Raw genomic sequence first — 17,897 nt, forward strand, 5'->3', positions numbered from 1 at the left:
GCACCTGTAAAAAGGGTGGGATATATTAGGCAGCAAGTGAACAGTTATCGAAGTTCATGTGTTGGAAACAGGAAAAAGGGGGAAGCATAAGGATCTGAGTGACTTTGATTAGGGCCAAATTATGAAGGCTAGAAGACTTGGTCAGAGCATCCCCAAAATGGCAGGCCTTGTGGGGTGTTCACGGTATGCAGTGGTTAGTACCTACCAAAAGTGGTCTAAGGACAACCAGTGAACCAGTGACAGGGTCCTGGGAGCCCATGGCTCATTGATGTGCATGGGGAGTGAAGGCTAGACCATCTAGTCCAATTCCATAGAAGAGCTACTGTAGCACAAATTGCGAAAAAAAGTTAATGCTGGCTATAATAGAAAGGTGTCAGAACACACAGTGCATTGCAGATTGCTGCGCAGCCGCAGCCCAGTCAGAGTGCCTATGCTGACCCCTGTCCACTCCCGAAAGCGCCTACAACGTGCACGTGAGCATGAGAACTGAACCATGGAACAATGGAAGAAGGTGGCCTGGTCTGATGAATCACATTTTCTTTTACATCATGTGGACAGCCAGGTGTGTGTGTGTACCTGAGGAAGAGATGGCAGCAGGATACACTACGGGAAGCAGGCAAACCTTCTTCGGAGTCAGTGTGATGCTCTGTGCAATGCTCTGCTGGGAAACCTTGGGTCCTGGCATTCATGTGGATGTTACTTTAACACGTACCACCTACCATCTAACATTGTTGCAGACCAAGTACACCCCTTCATGGCAACAGGATTTCCTAATGACAGTGGCCTCTTTCAGCAGGATAATGTGTTCTGCCACACTGCAAAAATTGTTCAGGAATGGTTCGAGGAACATGAAAAACTGTTCAAGGTGTTGACTTGGCCTCCAAATTCCCCAGATCTCAAACCGATCGAGAATCTGTGGGATGTGCTGGACAAACAGGTCCGATCCATCGAGGCCCTAACTTGCAACTTACAGGACTTAAAAGATCTGCTGCTAATGTTTTGGTGCCAGATACCACAGCACACCTTCAGAGGTCTTGTGGAGTCCATGCCTTGACAGGTCAGAGCTGTTTTAGCGGCACAAGTGGGACCTACGCAATATTCGGCAGGTGGTTTTAAATGTTATGGCTTCACGGTGTGTGTGTGCGCGCGTGTGTGTCTATATATATATATATTACACACACACCCACACATACATGTATGTAATATGATATAATATATACGATAATATATACGATGCCATAACCGACGTATATAGTGTTTAAAGCAGTTTCTAAAGATTACAACACGGCGCATTTGCAAAAGCAACGGTTCAACTGGTTGCTGCTCAATATTAATAGCATTAGCGATTTCATGAACACTGATGCAAACATGCTTGCACCATAGAGGTCCACCACCACGGTACTACAGCTGAGGGTTTGAGTATTTAAAATGGCTGTACTGGCTATACCTAATATGGAAATAAAAGTTAAACACTATAGCCAAGATTGTTTGTAATGTACCTTGAAGATCGCTCTGATGATTTTTCACCGCACTCCATCGCTGAAAGCCTTCCTGGTCTGCGCACGGGTAGATGCTGTTGGATTCAGCAGGCGTCACCCCGCCGTGGTGCTTCCTGGGATATATAGTTTCATCAGAGCATCTCTGTGCGCTACTTGAACTCATGTGCACTTCAACTCCCAAGATGCTCTTTTCCAACTAGGTATTCTCTTTTAGATCGACAAATGGCTATAGTCATATATGGCGATGACAAAACTAGGTGAACAAATATGCAGTCAAAAGACAGACCGAGCCACTGTGGAAACAACAACGAGGCAGTCTTTAGTCAACAATGTTTTATTAAACATTTGCGGGTTACTAATTCACACTCAATACAGTGTTGGGAAAATAGACAACAAAGGGTTTTGAGCTGTTGGTAAACTAGATTTAAAAAACTTAATTGGAGAAATAAAACATTTCTAGACTGTTAGCCCCATCATTATATATGTTAAATCTTTATAATAAGTCTTTATAACTGTTTCAATAAACCACATTTCATTTATTCTTCAGTTCCAGTCATAAAATATTACATAAATTTCTTGACAGAGTTTTGTGTGTTGGTTGAATATTTAGTTTTAAATAGGTAAAGAAAAGGAAACCCTTGTTAATAAATTATCTAAACACTCCCTAAGGTACAAAAGCCACACTACACAGGCAAGATAATAAAATATCTATCATCACTCCAACACATCAAATTCAAGCCTATTTCATGGCCTAGTAGCAAACATGAAGAAAAAGAGAAATACAATTTACATTGCACTTTGGAAATTCTAAATATTCTAAGCAGTGCATACAACTGCAAGATAATACTCATTAGGGGTTTTGTCGTATTGCTGTCAATTCAAATGAAATTTGTTGCAGTATTCTAAGTCCAAACTACAGCATATGTGTACATGGCAGACTAGGAAGACATATTGTTGAACTAATTACAAGAGTATCTCTACAAAAATTGATACAGCACTCTTTAGTTTATTCAGTATTAGAGACCAAATAAACAGTACTGTGTGATGTTGCAAAAGGATCATTTGGCAAGACACAAGTTCAAAACCTTAGGTGGATTTTTTTTTCTGCTCATTTTGAAGTGTATCTTTACAGAAATAAAATTAAATGAAGCATTTAAGATTTTTTTTTTTTTTAAAGTCTAAAAACTGCATAATTGATAAGTATTCACCTTCCTTTCTTTTAGCAATCTAAATTAGGATTAGGATTTATTTTTCAAGAGCTCACACTAAATAGGTTAAACATGGTGCACCTATGTTAATTGTAAATCCACTTGTGTCCACTAAATATATCTGACTTTGTGAGGTCTCACAGCTAAAATGGCAGATCAGATCAGTCCTGCTGTTATGAAGACCAAGGAACTGTCTGTGAATCTTCGAGCTGAAGCTCTTAGGAGGAAAAAAGATGAAGAAGGTTATTAAAATATCAGCAAAGTTTTGAACCTCCTTAGGAGCACTGTGAAATCCATTATAACAATGTAGATAAAATATGGTGTAACCAAGACACTACCAAGCTCAGGCTAAACTGAGTGCTGGTGCAAGAAGTGTAATTGTCAGAGAAATGTCCGAGAGACCAGTGACAACACTGGAGGGGTTACAGAGCTCATTGGCTGAAATGGGAGAACCTGGGCAGACCTCAAAAATATCCTCAGCTCTTCACAGATCTATGTGAGAGTGGCCAGAAGGAAGCCTAGGGTTAGAAAGGGCATGTGAGGAAAATATGAGAGAGAATATGAACATTATTATTATTTTAATAAAGTTCAGCCATCTGGTATAAAGCAAAGCATAATGTTTGGTGCAAACCAAATACAGCCCAACGCCCAGGTAACACCATTCCTATGATCAAGCACATTGGTGGTAGCATCACATTCGAGGGTCGTTTTTCAGAAGGAGGAACTGGAAAGCTTTTTGCCATCATAATGCACCATGGAAGTGGTCCAAAGAAGGACAACCTTACAGTATAAGCAAACTGTTGAGGAGAACCTGTTCCAATCAGCCAAACATCTACATGTAGAGTGAAAATATATGTTCCAACAGCTCAATGAGCCGATCGACAGGGCAAAAACTACGAACAAATGGCTTGAGCAAAAAAAAAGGTTTTTGTTTTGGAATGGCCGAGTCAAAGCCCAGACTTAAGTCCAATTGAACAACTGTGGCATGACCTGAAAATTGCTGTCCACCAACATTCTCCATCTAATTTGGCAGAGTTGGAGAAAATGTGCATTAAGGAATGTAAGAAAATGCCAAAATTAAAATGTGCAAAACTCATAAAGAACCATCTGAGACAACTCAAATCTGTAATTGTGGCAAAAGGTCAATTCACACTGAGGGGGTGTATGCTGATCACTTAAGCAGTTTTTAGATTTTTTTATTTTCAAATTTTTCTGAGGACATCCAAATATTTATTTAATTTTATAGAGAGTCACTTCAAATGAGCAGAAAAAATTCACATTCTGATATGCTTAAATTTGATGTTGCAATACAGCAAAAAGAGAAATAATCACTGTGGGTGAATACTTTCTTGAGGCACTATATTTGCAAACATGGAAGCACTGAAGCAAGCATGCAGAGAAACCATACTTGAAAGCACTTCAGTTCTGCAAACATTGAGCAGTGAGGCACACATGCTTTTCCCCTTGCTCACCAGCATCTAGACTTTGCTCACAAGTGAAGATGCAATTCATTTTTAATGACCATGTTCACTGATACTGCTCTACATGCTCAGCTCAGCCTCCCTCACCATATTAAACATACTGTTTAAATGCCATAACTTCTTAAACTTAAAACTCAGGACGAAAAGTTCATTACTAACAGCACATGGCAGCAACCAACATAAACAGAGCTAAATATAACGTTCCATTATGACCCTGATTGCTTAAAACTAAGTAGATTTCTCATTTCTGTGTCAGTATCTGCATCAATGGGCACTAAAATACATGTTTTGGGGGAAAAATGGTATTGTTGGATTCCTACATTTAACTGAATCCTAACATAACCACACAAGGGTCAACTGTATATATTGTACCAGGATTGCAATATGGAACCACAGTGTGATCCCAGCACCGTGGAACAATGCTTGATAACAGGTTTTGGGAATACACAGTCATATGCTAAAATATTCTTCGTCCAAATAAGACATTACATTATCAACTTTATGGTTTAATAACCATTTTTGCAGATCCAGCCTTGCTGCTGCCCTTGTAGTAGGTAAGATTATGATTAAAAGAAGATGACCATGAAAGAACACTCTAAACCTATCCACTGCATTACACTGGAGAGAATGGGGCAGGAGGAGGTTGCAAGTTAAGGAGGATATAGGGGAGAGGAGAATAAAGTGCAAGAAAGTGCAAGTGTTTTTTTCTCTTCAAATGTGCCTTGAACAAAATATTGGGAAACATTATGTGCAGGATTATCAACCTACATCAAACAATAAAGAAATAGACCTTTAGTTTGTCTTTTTTATTTTAAAAAATTTGTTTCTAAGCCTCCTTTATGAATTCAATGCATAACGTCCCATTTCTGTCCATTGGGTAAAACACTACCACCATTGCATATAGTCACACTGAAGCCTCTATGTGTAGCCTCTGCATTGCTTAAGCATTATGAAAATGCTCCATGCCTCAAATGAATTAAAGCAGTATCAAGGACTCTCCAATCAAACTGACTCAAACTGAATCAAAAGCCCTACACAAACCAACTCAGGGTTATGAATTTAGATTTTTAAATAAAATTGTTTACTTAGCTCTATATACATTTAACTTAGTTACAGCTGCTGTGATTGATTATAAGAACACTTTGGATAAATTAAAATAGATGATCTGAGAAAAATCTCTCTCTCCCTCCTGGGTCCTGTAATCAGCAACTAAAAATGTCAACATGTTCCAGTTAATTAATTAATTAGGTAATGTCTTTACAAGAAACATCTCGCTGTTTGTCAGCATGAGCTCAGGCACCTCTTACAAGGGTAAGCTATAAATGAACAGCAGTGAAGCACTAGCTTGATGGAATAGGAGTTTATTCTAAGATTACTGACGTACGAAATCAATGGTAGAGAAGACTGACATTTGACCAAAAGTTCTAATAGCATCCAGAAAGAAAGAAAAAGAAGAAGAAGAGTGAACAGTGGTGTGTTTTTTTCAGCATTGGAAAGACAGAGCGGAAGGGATTGAAAACTGATTCAGAGATTAGTTTGCTTGGTTCTGGTATAAATTTTTCATCTTCACAAACAGTAAAATTATAATATGCAGAGCTTAGCTAGACTAAAAAACAAAAGAAAACAAAACTTAACTGTTCTGACAGAGTTTAGCTGACAGTGTTATTTTTGTAGATGTAGCTTACAAAAGCACCAGACTAGTGGGTGCAGACTTTTGATCCAGCATAGCAGTTGCACTCCTTGCACACCTGCATCCACACTGACACATGAACTGTGCATATGCTTGTCCTTGGAGGGCAGGGCTTTGGAGAGGTGTTTGGAGAGACGCTTGAATGAATGGCATGGGAAAAAAGAGAGGGACTCCTTCAGTGGACAAGTTAGCAAATTGGCACGGTTGATTACAATAGCTTTAGAAAAATTATTTTTTTTTATCAGAAAGAAATTTGCATGATTAGATATTAATTATAAGCTACAGTAAGTGTATGTAATACTAGGTAAACAATTTCATACAGAGAACTGGACAAGCTTCACTTGTTCTTGTTTGAATTCATGAAGGGATTAGTTTTCTGCTTGACATCTTCTTTATGTCTTAACTGAACCTATGTATTTGACCTATGCTACATGGTTATTTTCTGATGAAATGAGAGCACAAATTATTAAAATAACCTATTTTTTTCCTAGCACCTGAGGGATAACCTAAAACCAACTGCTGTACAGTACTAGCTACTAGAAATAGGAAGGCAGTCATACATGGGTACAAGCTTAGTCCTCTTAAGATTTGAAGCAAAATACCAAGCAGATTCCAAGAGACTGGACACAAACCACAAAAACAACACTGCACAGGAAGCAGACTCTTTCAACAGCTATCTAACCCAACATTTAGGTGCCTTTAACTAAAATATTGACCAAATGAAACATTGACCAAGAAAGAAAATAAAATATATTTACCAACCTTTTGGGAAAAGGTGGTCTGTATAGCATTCATATATGGATATAGATATACATAATACTGTGTGTATATATATATATATATATATATATATATATATATATATATATATATATATATATATATATATATATATATGTGTGTGTGTGTGTGTGTGTATGTGTGATAAAACACCAGCTGTAAATTAGCAGTAAATTAGCACTACAAGCTAACTGAATATCTTGAAATCGTTTTATTTGTGAGAAATGTTTCTTTGTTTCTAATAATGTTTTAATGTGTAAGTGTATATGCACACGTATATAAATATTGAAGCTATATAAGCTTTTTTTTTTTTTTTTTTACACCTTTTTAGCTTAATTACTGAAATTAACTTTGAAATGGAACGAAAAAAAATGATTTTTGTATAGTGTACCAGTAGACACATTTTATGTATACATTCTCCTACGAAAGTATTGGAACAGCAAGGCCAGTTATTTTGTTTTTGCTATACACCGAAGACACTTGGGTTTGAGATTAAAAGATGACTCTGAGACAGTAGATCAGAATTTCAGCTTTCATTTCCTGATATTTACATTTAGATGTGTAGGTGCCATGTTCTAATCTAGATGTAAATATCAGGAAATGAAAGCTGAAATTCTGATCTACCGTCTCATATTCATCTTTTGATTTCAAACCCAAATGTCTTCAGTGTATAGCAAAAACAAAAGAATTGTCCTTGCCATTCCAATATTTTCAGTTTTATGTATATATCGGGTTTAAAAATAAACTAATGCAAGAGCTAATTGTTGACACTTTCTCATCTGCTCCACCATGTGTTATTCTGTATCAGCTCCATTTTCTGTGTAATATTTAATTGCAGGGGTGATGACTTACAGATGAAGTATTGTTTTGTTTGTTTACTGGCGTATTGCTAACAGCATCCTGTCTGGTACTGAAGTGGTGAAAGCCATGTTACTCTGTGAGTGGTGCTTTCTTAGGCTTGCCTCTCTTCTTAACAGGAGGCTGCAAATCTCTATTGTGGGTTAGATTTATATCATCTGTTGGTGTTGGGATATTGTTAGGGGTGGTGCAGGCTGGGTTCTGGCTTGATGTTTGTATTGGTGTTGGGCTTGTGTTTGGATGTGGGGTCTGGTGATTCATGGAAGGTCCATTGCTACTACTCAGAGTCTTTTCTCGGGTGGATGCTGTTTCAGCCAGACGTTCTTTGGGTTTCCGACCCCTTTTCTTCCAGGGCACTCCATTTTTCATGTCTTTCTGCAGGTTGTTGCTCTGTGAATCTTTGTTCTTGCTGTTAGACACGTGGCCTGTTGCTCGAAACCAATTCTGAATTAAAATGAGGGGACAGCAGGGTGTGCAGAAAGAGGAGGTGAGAGCAGCTGACACTGGTGCACTAGTCTTGTGACAAGGGAAAGTCAAATAAATTATGTGTGTAGGGATGTGCATGTGTGTGTCTGTGTGGGTAAATATTATGTATTTGACAAAGTGTGTGCATGTATTTGAGTGTGGGTGCTTGAGAGTGTTTTTATGTATGTTCTATGGCTCACCTGAGAGTGTGTCTTACAAATGTGGTATTTCACCCCACTCTCAGAGCTGAATTCCTTCTGGCACAGTAAGCATGTATACTTCCCCACAATGACCCCTCCCTGTTTGGAAGTAGAATTAAACTGAGACAGTGAAACAGTTCAGAAAAGGTGCATCATATCAATATGGATATCTAGTTTCCTTTCAAATTTTACCTGTTTCAAAAACTCTGAGATGAGGAACAGCAATTTAAATGTTTTAAAAATTCTCTGTGCATTGATTTTGGTGTGAAGACAGCATGATCTGACAAATACAAAAACAGAATGTCTTAATAGGCTACTAATATTAACAAATCATGAAACATTAATTTGTTAATGAAAGATTCATTCTGGAATGCCCAGGGAGAACACTGCTGAACTGTCTTAATTTACTTGGCCAGCTATATACATGTGAAATACTAACAGAGATGACAGAAATGGTTTTGTGTTTATTCCCATAACAGAAATCCCTGGTGACACTGGCTATTTAGCACTGAATTCCAAAATGTCTGCACTTCTGAGCAGTGAAGATGAGCCTGTGTCTCTAACATAACTAACAGGAGTGTACGCACAATTGGAGTCCATCATAGAATTGCATTTTTTTCAGGTGCTTATTTCTTGAGTGCAAGATACACTTGGTTTGATTACATTATTTCAACAATAACAATTTACTCACTGTTTGTAATAGTAATAATAGTAAAAAATATTAGCAACAAGCAATATTAGGTCATTAGCAACACTAATAAAGTAATCACTGACTCATGTTCTTACCAGATTTATTACCAGATTATTTAATTTCTGACTATGATTTCCCAAATCTTTTGCATTTATCAGATCATTTTGTACATGTAAATGTTCATAGACAACAGAAGTCAGCTTTGTACCTTGATGCAGCTGGTAAGGTGAGCTTTGAGTCCTGATACACTTGAATAAATGGCCTCACAGCTCTGTCAAGGGAAATAAGCTAGTTATTGCACAGGGGACCACAAGCAAACAAAAAACTATTGCAGTTGAGATGTTATTGTATCTCAAGTATATATGGTCAGTATTTTTATTTCTATAAAGGAGTGAATTGGTTTGTTAGAAAAAGTATACTACTTACACTATTGGGACAACAGATGAAACCTTTCTCCTTTACTTCATTTTTCCAAGTATCCAGGGTTTCAGGGTTATAGGTGGGAAGGCCTGGTCGTGTGTAATTCAGCTAAAAGACAAAAAGGGAGAACAATGGCAAGATCCTGGAGAAGTTACCTGATAACACCTAAGTGGTAGTAGTGGTTCCATTTTCTTTTATTCAGCTCATTTCCTCAGAGCTAGTGGCACCTTTCATATTAAAAGCAGTTCAAAGTGCTTTACAAAATGACAATTATATAAAACAGTAAAACATTAAATGGTAATGGATATAGCACTTAATACAAGAAAAGCTTTGATAGAACATTAGAACATTAAAAGATATATGATTAATGAATTGTGGCAGTGGGAGCATGGTCAAGTGTCAGCTATGAGAGGAGGTGGGTTAAACCGGCAGGTAATGCGTGAAAAAAAAGTGAACCCAAAGCTCTACTAAAATTCCACCTGCCTCCCGAGTCTTCCTCCACACCCATACACACCAGGTTCTACAGTGTTGCCGAAATCTCAGGATCAAGGAGGACTCAGACTCAGAAGGAGGACTCAGAAATTCCCCTGCCAGCCTCCACCAAATCCAACACCAAGCTCTTCTCGACCTGTGCAATGAGTAGCAGCTGCATTTTGAAGCCCTCTCTCAGGAGCATATCTGCTCTCCAGAAACTGGCCAGCAGCTGCTGCCCTGAATACAGCTGGAGTATCTGGAGACTACCTGCTGGTGGTCTTGCAGCTGCTATTGCTTCCAGTAACTGCAGCTCACTGAGGTCGGCCAATCCTTTGCCTATGTGCAGCAGCTGAAGGACTCCTGTCATTGGTGGTTGCTGGCAGAGGAGCGGGACACAGACCACTGAGCTGATGTTACTGGAGCATCATCGCTCAAGTACCAACGGGAACACCAGAGTGGGTCCAGTGCCACCGGACCATGTCCCTGGATGAAGCCATTCAATTGGTGGAGGATCACCTGGTGGTGGTTCCTGGTCCAGGCTTCTCTGTTTTTCACCTGCTCTCTCTTCTCTCCCTTCTCTTTCCCTGGATCTGAGGTGCTGGGGGCCTGAAACCGACACCTCAGACCTGGTTTTCACCCCTCTTTTCCTCCCTTCCTTCCCCTACCTCTCTAATGTCTCACCATGCTCCATCTCTCTGTCCACAGGGGGAACATCCTGTGCCCACCAGAACTAGGGCAAAGCCCGGGCAGGTTTGTTGGTGCTGCGGGGAATCAGGGCATTTCCAGGATCAGTGTTCCCTCATGGAGTTGGGAACCTTGATCCTGATCCCCGATGTGCCTCAGGCTTCCCCCAATTGAGCAGAAACTGGCCAAGGAAGTACACATCAGGTCCCTTGGGGGACTCAGGGTGTAATCAGACCTCTGTCCACCAAAGCCTGATTCAAGGCAAGGCATTGAGAAATGCACGATTTGTGAAGTTTAGGTGTGCCCATGGGGATATTCACAAATATCCCCTGATGCCCATATTAATAAATTTCTGGGGCCAAACACATATGGTGGAGGTGGTGGTTAGTTCCAGCCTCACCCGTTCACTCGACAAATTGGCCAGGGTTTAGGAAAATGTTAAAACATTATGATGGTGGATGGGTTCTGCCACAGTGTAGCGTGGTGTGGGATCTGTGCAGCACTGATGATTCTGAGGGTGGTCTTCCCCTTGGGGACTTCTCTTTGGAACAGATGCATAGCGAGTCTCTTCACCATGCTTTTGACCAAGTGAGAGCAATAGATGGTCAAATAATCCAGCCAGAAATTCACCTATATTACCCATATATTTAAATTATCAAGTATAGGTTATATCGAGTGACACAGGACACTCACACAATGGAAGAGACCACTCAATTATTGGTCCCGAAAAGCCCCAGGAAAATGCTTTTCCATGCAGCTCATTATAATCCCATGATGGGGCATCTAGGACAGGATAAAACTCTAATAGCTTGTTTCTATTGGCCAGGCATTCATGGTGATGTACACAGGTGGTGTGCGGGAAGCTGAGAATACCACCTACTGAACCTGCTAGCCACCCCAAAAATGCCATTGCACCCATTATCCTTAATCGGGGTCCCCTTCAAAAGAATTGGAATATACCTTTTGGGCCATTGGAGAAGTGCTTGCAAGGGTATCACTTTGTGTTAGTTCTTTGTGTGGATTATGCAATGCATACTTACTTTGTGTGGATTATGCAATGCAATATCAGGTATCAGTGCCTCTATGCAACATCTCAGCACAGAAGCAGTCTTCCTAGTAATCTCCCAAGTTGGAATCCCAAGAGAGATTCTGATTCACCAGGGCACTACGTTTATGTCATGAACACAGTGTGAGCTTTATGAATTATTAGGGATTAAATTGATTTGCACTAGCATTTACCATCCTAAAAAAGATGGCCTCGTAAGGCAGATTAATCAAACGCTAAAAAACATGGAATTGGGATAAGTGGCTAGAACTCCTGTTATTTGCAGTACGAGAAGTCCCACAAGCCTTCACTGCATTCTCTCCATTTGAATTAATATACAGGTGCAAGCCCCACTCCATCTTAGAGGTCATTTGAGAAAACTGGGAGGAGGGACTTTCACTCAGTAAAAAGAAATGCAAAAAAATTCAATACTTCTGGACCTGAGAGCAAAAGTTCTCACCTCGTATTACTTCCCATATCGAGCTCTAAATTACTTGCAAAGTGCCAAGGGCCCTTTGAGGTCACAAGGGGAGTTGGGGAAGCCAACGATGATGCCAGGTGAACATGGAGAGAGGTGGTTCCTGTGGCTCTGGTGACAGTAGTTCTGGAGAGGGGAGTAGCTGGGACTGGAGGTGCCTTTAAAAAACTCACCTCATTCCACCCTGGTCCCATGTGGAGACCATCTCTCTGTTCCAGAGAGCACAGGTTGCCATGTTGCAAAGGGAATTTTCCAATGTGTTTTCGCCTCACACAAAACTCATAGACCACCAAGTGAGACTCCCCCAAGTGTGGTGGTACGTGGCTGCCCCTAACATTTACCTGAGCAAAAGAAAAATGTAGTTTGGGATGAACTCAAGGCTATGCTCAACATAGATAAATTTTCTACAGTTCAATAAAGAGAAGATAGACGTTATCATTATTGGATGCAAAGAACAAAGGAAGGACGACCCCGGCGAGCCTGTCACAGCCCCATGACTGCTCCCCGGCTCCTCTGGGAAAGGTCACCATGATGGACAATGCCTGCCTCAGGACCTTGGGGGTTGCCCAGGGAGGAATGTTTGAGGAAGGTCTGTCAGAAATTTCCCCCTCGCACTGAGAACTGCATGCAGAAGACCTCAGCTCGCATAACAGCAAGAAGTGGCACTGTGCTCACTTGTTTTCATGTCTTTGTTTATTTGGCCATGTGTGTTTTTGTTTTCATTCATGTCCTGTCTCCTCCACTGTCTTGTCATTGGTTGTCTCCCTTGCATTCATCATGTGTCATGATCATTCTTACCTGTGTTTAGTTTGCCCTTGATTAGTTAGTATATTTAAACCCCCTGTGTGTCCTTGTACTTCGCGAAGTAATGTCCAGTGTTTGCCATCTGACTTTACCAAGCCTTTCATTTTATGTTCTTATTCTCCAGTTGTCGAGCTTGTTTTGTTCACTGTTCTGTATATTTTGGATTAACCCTAGCTATTGCTGTTTGTACATCGCCTGACTTCTGCCTGTTTCTCATTCTCAATTTTCACTCACATTTTGGATTTGTATGCCTGCCTCTCTAATAAATGCTTAAACTGCATTTGTATCCATCTCTCAACTCACCATACATGATATTACTAAAGCTGACTGCTGGCAAGGTAGTCAGTCCAATGGTGTGAATGCTAGCAATGTTCATCCTTATTCCAGTAACCTTTTCACTAAAAATTCAATACATGTCATCCAAGAGAAATTCAGATGAGATATGGGGGGTGGGATTCGCCAGCCAATCTATGGTAGCGAAGAAGAACTTTGTATTATTTTCCTGAATATAGATCAAGTTAAGAAATAAGTCTAAATTATGCCCATGCTTGTGAGTGGGACCTGACATGTTGTACACGAACAAAAGAGTTCTAACAAACTCAGCAGTCATAAGATCTATGGGCACATCCATGTGAATATTAAAATCTTCAGTATTAATTAAAACAGTTAAAATCCTAGAAAGCATTTCCTCCAAACTCATCAAGAATATCTGCATGATGCCTAGGTGGATGGTAGATAACAAGTATGAGAATGGGGTGATCACTGCCATATATTCAAATGTAGAAGAAATGGGGAGGAGAGGCTTTATTAAATATTTGAATACTGTTACTATCAAGTCATGTCTCTGTCAGACAAAGAAGATCAATACTGTAATTTTCAATTAGCTGAGCAACAATAAAAGGCTTGTTTGTCAGTGAGTGGACATTCAGTACAGCAGCTTTAAGGATCTGATGATGTGTTAGTTCTTGATGACTGGAATGTTCTGAAAAGCAGCATGGTTTCCAGCAGATCAGATCCAAGTGGTGTTAGCTGCATGCTCAAGTGATATGTGCTGACTGTTCAGTTTGTTCAGCAGCTTGCCTGTCTCCATAGTTCTGTTCTGCAGCTTGTCAATGTTTCTGTTGCTTCTGCGTGTGTTCTGAGGATGTGTCATGCAGTGAAACAGGTTTGCTGCCAGCCATTCCAGTTCCAGTGATGTTCTGGTCCACGGTTCCAGAAGATATTGAAAATGTCATGAAATTCTTTTTGTGATGTGCACATGCAGAGGTGAGCCAGGTGTTTAATGACAACAGTCTGCTGTAATGGCCAATCCCCCTATGCACTGCTGGTATTGTTGATGAACACTTGGGTACAGGAGAAGACCAGAAAATCTAGCAGGTGATTAAAATCCCGATTCAGTATTTCAGACTTTTGTCTGCAAATGTTGTGAGATCCAACATGCACAGTTATTTTTTCTGTGGTGAGATGAGTCATACAAATCTGCAGTATTTTTGTGTAAATATCACAGACACTAATGTGAGAAAAGCTGAAAGTTTTTTAAAAACTTACTCCTTACATCCCTGATGACTGCATCCCCTATGAACAATGTTTTGGGGTAAGGAGGTGCTGCTTGGTGATCAGAATGTAGTTTTCTTTGGTTATATTTGTTGTATGGACACACAATAATGCAGTGAGTGTTGTTAGCTCTTTGCCGGCTAAAACGGTTCACATGGCGAGTACCAGTCTCCTTGAAAGCAATGGCTCGAGTGTTGGTTCTCCCAGGCTGCATAGGCTGCTTAACCCTATTCCATGAGGGAGTATGCTATGCTTTAGGGTTAACCCACCTGGCTGGAGTTGATTCTGGTGAAGAATGAACTTTGTACCTGTTTTCAAGTATAATGTCCTGTTTGGATGGGGAAGGCTCCTTGCTACCATTATTACTCCCTGTTTTTCTTTCCCTGAACAAGAATCCAAGTACTGTTATTCGCCAGCCCGGGGGTAGAGGCTAGATTTAACTTTGGCTGTGCTCCCAATGTATCCCAGCAGTTAATTAGCAAAATGTCTCTGTTCCTGGGACAGTTATGTCAGCAGCTGCTATTGTCTTGGCTGGTTGAGTAGCGAGCATCAAGTCCAATCATTCCTCATCCTTCTGAATGGAACGTAAAGCGGAAATTCTTTCCTGAATTTCAGCTATTATTTGCGATAGCCTGTGGCCTCCCAAACAACTGGTAGATGGTGGTGATGTGCTGGTGACATTGAAAATGGGTTAAAAAAAACTGTAATGAAATGAAATGAACTAAAAGCAAGTTACAACTTGCATTGCACTTTCATGATTGAAATGAAGAAATCAAGGAAAGATAGGAAAGAAAATAAGAAAGAGCGACCAGAGCAATAGGTGATGCGTCTGGACAGTTGAGAAAGCAGGACTATAGCAACAGAGTCCCCTGGGAAGAAAAAGCACCTTTGCCATGTTGCAGTTTCAGGAACAGAAGCAGGTAGAACAATTTGCTAGTCAGCCCCATGGAAGAGGTGTGATTACTTTTACTGCATTGTAATGCAGAGTACAGAACTAGAGTACTAACATGCAAGAACTGTTAGTGACAATGCAACAACATATTGAAGAATAGCGCCTGGAGGAGTTTTGTAGCCTACAGCTGCCTTGCATTTATAGACAGACCCTGAGGTACTTTCAGGGGCTGCATTTCTTTCTCAAAGCTTGAGGCCTAGTTTGCTGGAGAGTGCTGGTAGCCCATGACCAGAGAAGTCTGATTATCAGTGAGATTATTGGGCTTACTAGTGGTACAAGCTGATGAAGACCTGCATGTACATCCACGCAGCTTGTTGCTGAATATAAAGGAGCATACTCGATGGTATCAAAGTGCATAATGCTACAGCAGATGCAAGTTTTATCCCTATCAAGGGGCACAGTTGTTCTTGGCCCTTGATGAGGTAATGCCCATAACTGCAGGTGCAAAGGGTACAGAAATCCTAAACACAAAAAGAACGGGAAACGTGACTGTAAACTGGAATTTTTTATACAGATAAGATACACATGCTGCTATCTAACACGCAGGCTCTGGAATACAAGCCTAGGAGCTGCTAGATCATCACCTCATTCCGTCTGACATTTTGAGACAGTAGGATACCTTTAGGAGCTATTGTCTGCTACCACTACAATTGGATTTCTTGAGTCTGTTCAGCAGATTGAATTGACTTAATTGCTTCAATTCAGTTCAATAACCCTAAAGTATACAATGGATATAAAGGTCTACACACCCCTATTAAAGTTTCAGGTTTTGTGATGTAAAGAGAAACCAAGATAAATGATGTCAGATCTTTTTCCTTTACTGTGGTATAGCAACCAACAAAATTCAAGTGAAAAACAAATGGAAACATTATAGGAAAAAAATGAAAAAGAGAAAAAACTTATAATAACCTGATTGCACAAGTGTGCACACCGTTTTATAATGGGTATGTTACTGTGCTTGGAATTAACCAATCACATTCAAACTCATGTTCAAAAGAAATGATCATGTACTTTATCAATAAAGTTATTATGATTAACCCCCCAAAAGATCAGCTGTAGGATTTTCTTCTTGATTTCATCTTACTGCTAAAGCCATGGTCTGCAAAGAGCTTACAAAGCATGTACAGGATCGCTTTGTTTAAAAGGTATCAATCAATAGAGGAGTACAAAAGTTTTTCCAAAACATTAGCTGTACCATTGAACACCCTGAATGCCAACATCAACAAGTGAAGAAAATGGGACACCACAGTGACACGAAAACAGAACAAGACATCTCTCCAAAATTCACAAAAGGACAAAATGAAAACTTATCAGGGAGGCTGCCAAGAGACCTAAAGCAACATTAAATGAGCTGCAGGAATATTTGGCAAGTACAGGTATAAGCTCTCATTTTCTTCACATTTCCGATAGATAGATAGATAGATAGATAGATAGGGAATCATGGAAGCACTGAAATTATATATGTCTTGTTTTTGTTCATACAGTACTGACCTCCCTAATAGGGATTTTAGCCTGATGGTACTCTTAGGTACCTAGGTTCTGACCTAGTAAACTAGCATGAGGATATGTTTTGATCGAGACTAAAAAGCACTTCTCTAAGTCACTCTGGATAAGGGCATATGCCAAATTGAATAAATATCAATAAATGTAGATATAAATGTTGTCTGACAAGTTGTGTCACCTGGGCTACTTGAATTGATGAGAATGGCCTGAGGAAAAAAAGGGGACTTTTTATAAGCTACACGAGTCATCATCACAAGGTGACGACTATATGCTATTAGTAGATGAGTTAGGAGATGAATAAAGACATGATCAAACAAGGAAACTCCACTAGTTCCAAAGGAAACTGACCTGGCAATGCTTCACTCACTCATAGAACCATAGTTACACAGAATATTTGACCAAACACCTGACCATCACATCAATATGTGCTTTCTGAATGTATCATTTCAGATTTAGACCCCCTTTGCTGTTATAATAACCTCCACTCTTCTGAGAAGGCTTTCCACTAGATTTTGGAAAGTGGCTGTTAGGATTTGCCCATTTAGCCAAAAAAGCATTAGTGAGGTCAAGCACTGATTTTGGGCGAGAAGTCTTGGTGCACAGTTGGTGTTTCTGTTCATCCCAAAGGTGTTCAGTGGGGTTGAGGTCAGGGTTTGTGCTAGCCACTCAGGTACTTCTACTTGACAAACCATGTCTTCATGGGCATCACTTTATGCACAGGGGCATTGTCATGCTGGAGCATGTTTGGGCTAGGCCCCTTAGTTCCAATGAAGGGAAACTGTAATGCTACAGTATTCTAAGGCATTCTATAGAATTGCGTGCTTCCAACTTTGTGGAAAGCCCACATATGGGTGTGATGGTCAGGTGTCCACAAACATTTGGCCACATAGTATATATAACCATCTGAGTTGCAGAGCTCAAATTAATACATGTTAACTAATATTCAAAAAATGAGAACAAACATAGACTTGTTATGTGACAATAAAATAATGCTATAAGAGGATTAATAAAATCATGTTTTATAATAATGGTAATAGTGGCTAAATAAATATATTTGAAAGCATAGTTTATCTAGTGGTCAAGTAGTTGGCAGAAGCATAGAACACCCTAT

At 39.9% G+C, this 17,897-nt stretch overlaps 2 protein-coding genes across 20 annotated transcripts in view; both read right to left on the minus strand.

Annotated features, from left to right (window-relative positions):
• uckl1b (uridine-cytidine kinase 1-like 1b) overlaps positions 1-6,679 on the minus strand; it is a 52,988-nt gene extending 46,309 nt beyond the window's left edge. For 3 of the 6 annotated variants that reach the window (XR_008304347.1, XM_053241015.1, XM_053241016.1), the window contains exon 1: positions 1,500-6,675. Coding sequence is in view for 5 of the 6 variants with exons in the window: in XM_053241015.1 (XP_053096990.1) it covers positions 1,500-1,662 (163 nt within the window). In the remaining variant the exon portion in view is untranslated. Of the gene's footprint in view, positions 1-1,499 lie in introns of all 6 variants that reach the window. The other 3 variants (XM_053241017.1, XM_026920630.3, XM_053241018.1) reach the window with 3 other exon arrangements.
• A 603-nt stretch (positions 6,680-7,282) lies between these two features.
• Positions 7,283-17,897, minus strand: part of znf512b (zinc finger protein 512B) — a 163,535-nt gene continuing 152,920 nt past the window's right edge. For 5 of the 14 annotated variants that reach the window (XM_053240798.1, XM_053240795.1, XM_053240794.1 and 2 more), the window contains 4 exons: positions 9,299-9,400; positions 9,081-9,143; positions 8,182-8,280; positions 7,284-8,032 (listed from right to left, as the gene is read on the minus strand). In XM_053240798.1, the coding sequence (XP_053096773.1) occupies positions 7,589-8,032; positions 8,182-8,280; positions 9,081-9,143; positions 9,299-9,400 (708 nt within the window). In that variant the 3' untranslated portion in view covers positions 7,284-7,588. Of the gene's footprint in view, positions 8,033-8,154; positions 8,462-9,080; positions 9,144-9,298; positions 9,401-17,897 lie in introns of those variants that run through there. The other 9 variants (XM_026920961.3, XM_053240799.1, XM_053240801.1 and 6 more) reach the window with 8 other exon arrangements.

The sequence above is a fragment of the Pangasianodon hypophthalmus genome, chromosome 16 (genome assembly GCF_027358585.1).
Source record: "Pangasianodon hypophthalmus isolate fPanHyp1 chromosome 16, fPanHyp1.pri, whole genome shotgun sequence".
NCBI lineage: Eukaryota > Metazoa > Chordata > Actinopteri > Siluriformes > Pangasiidae > Pangasianodon > Pangasianodon hypophthalmus.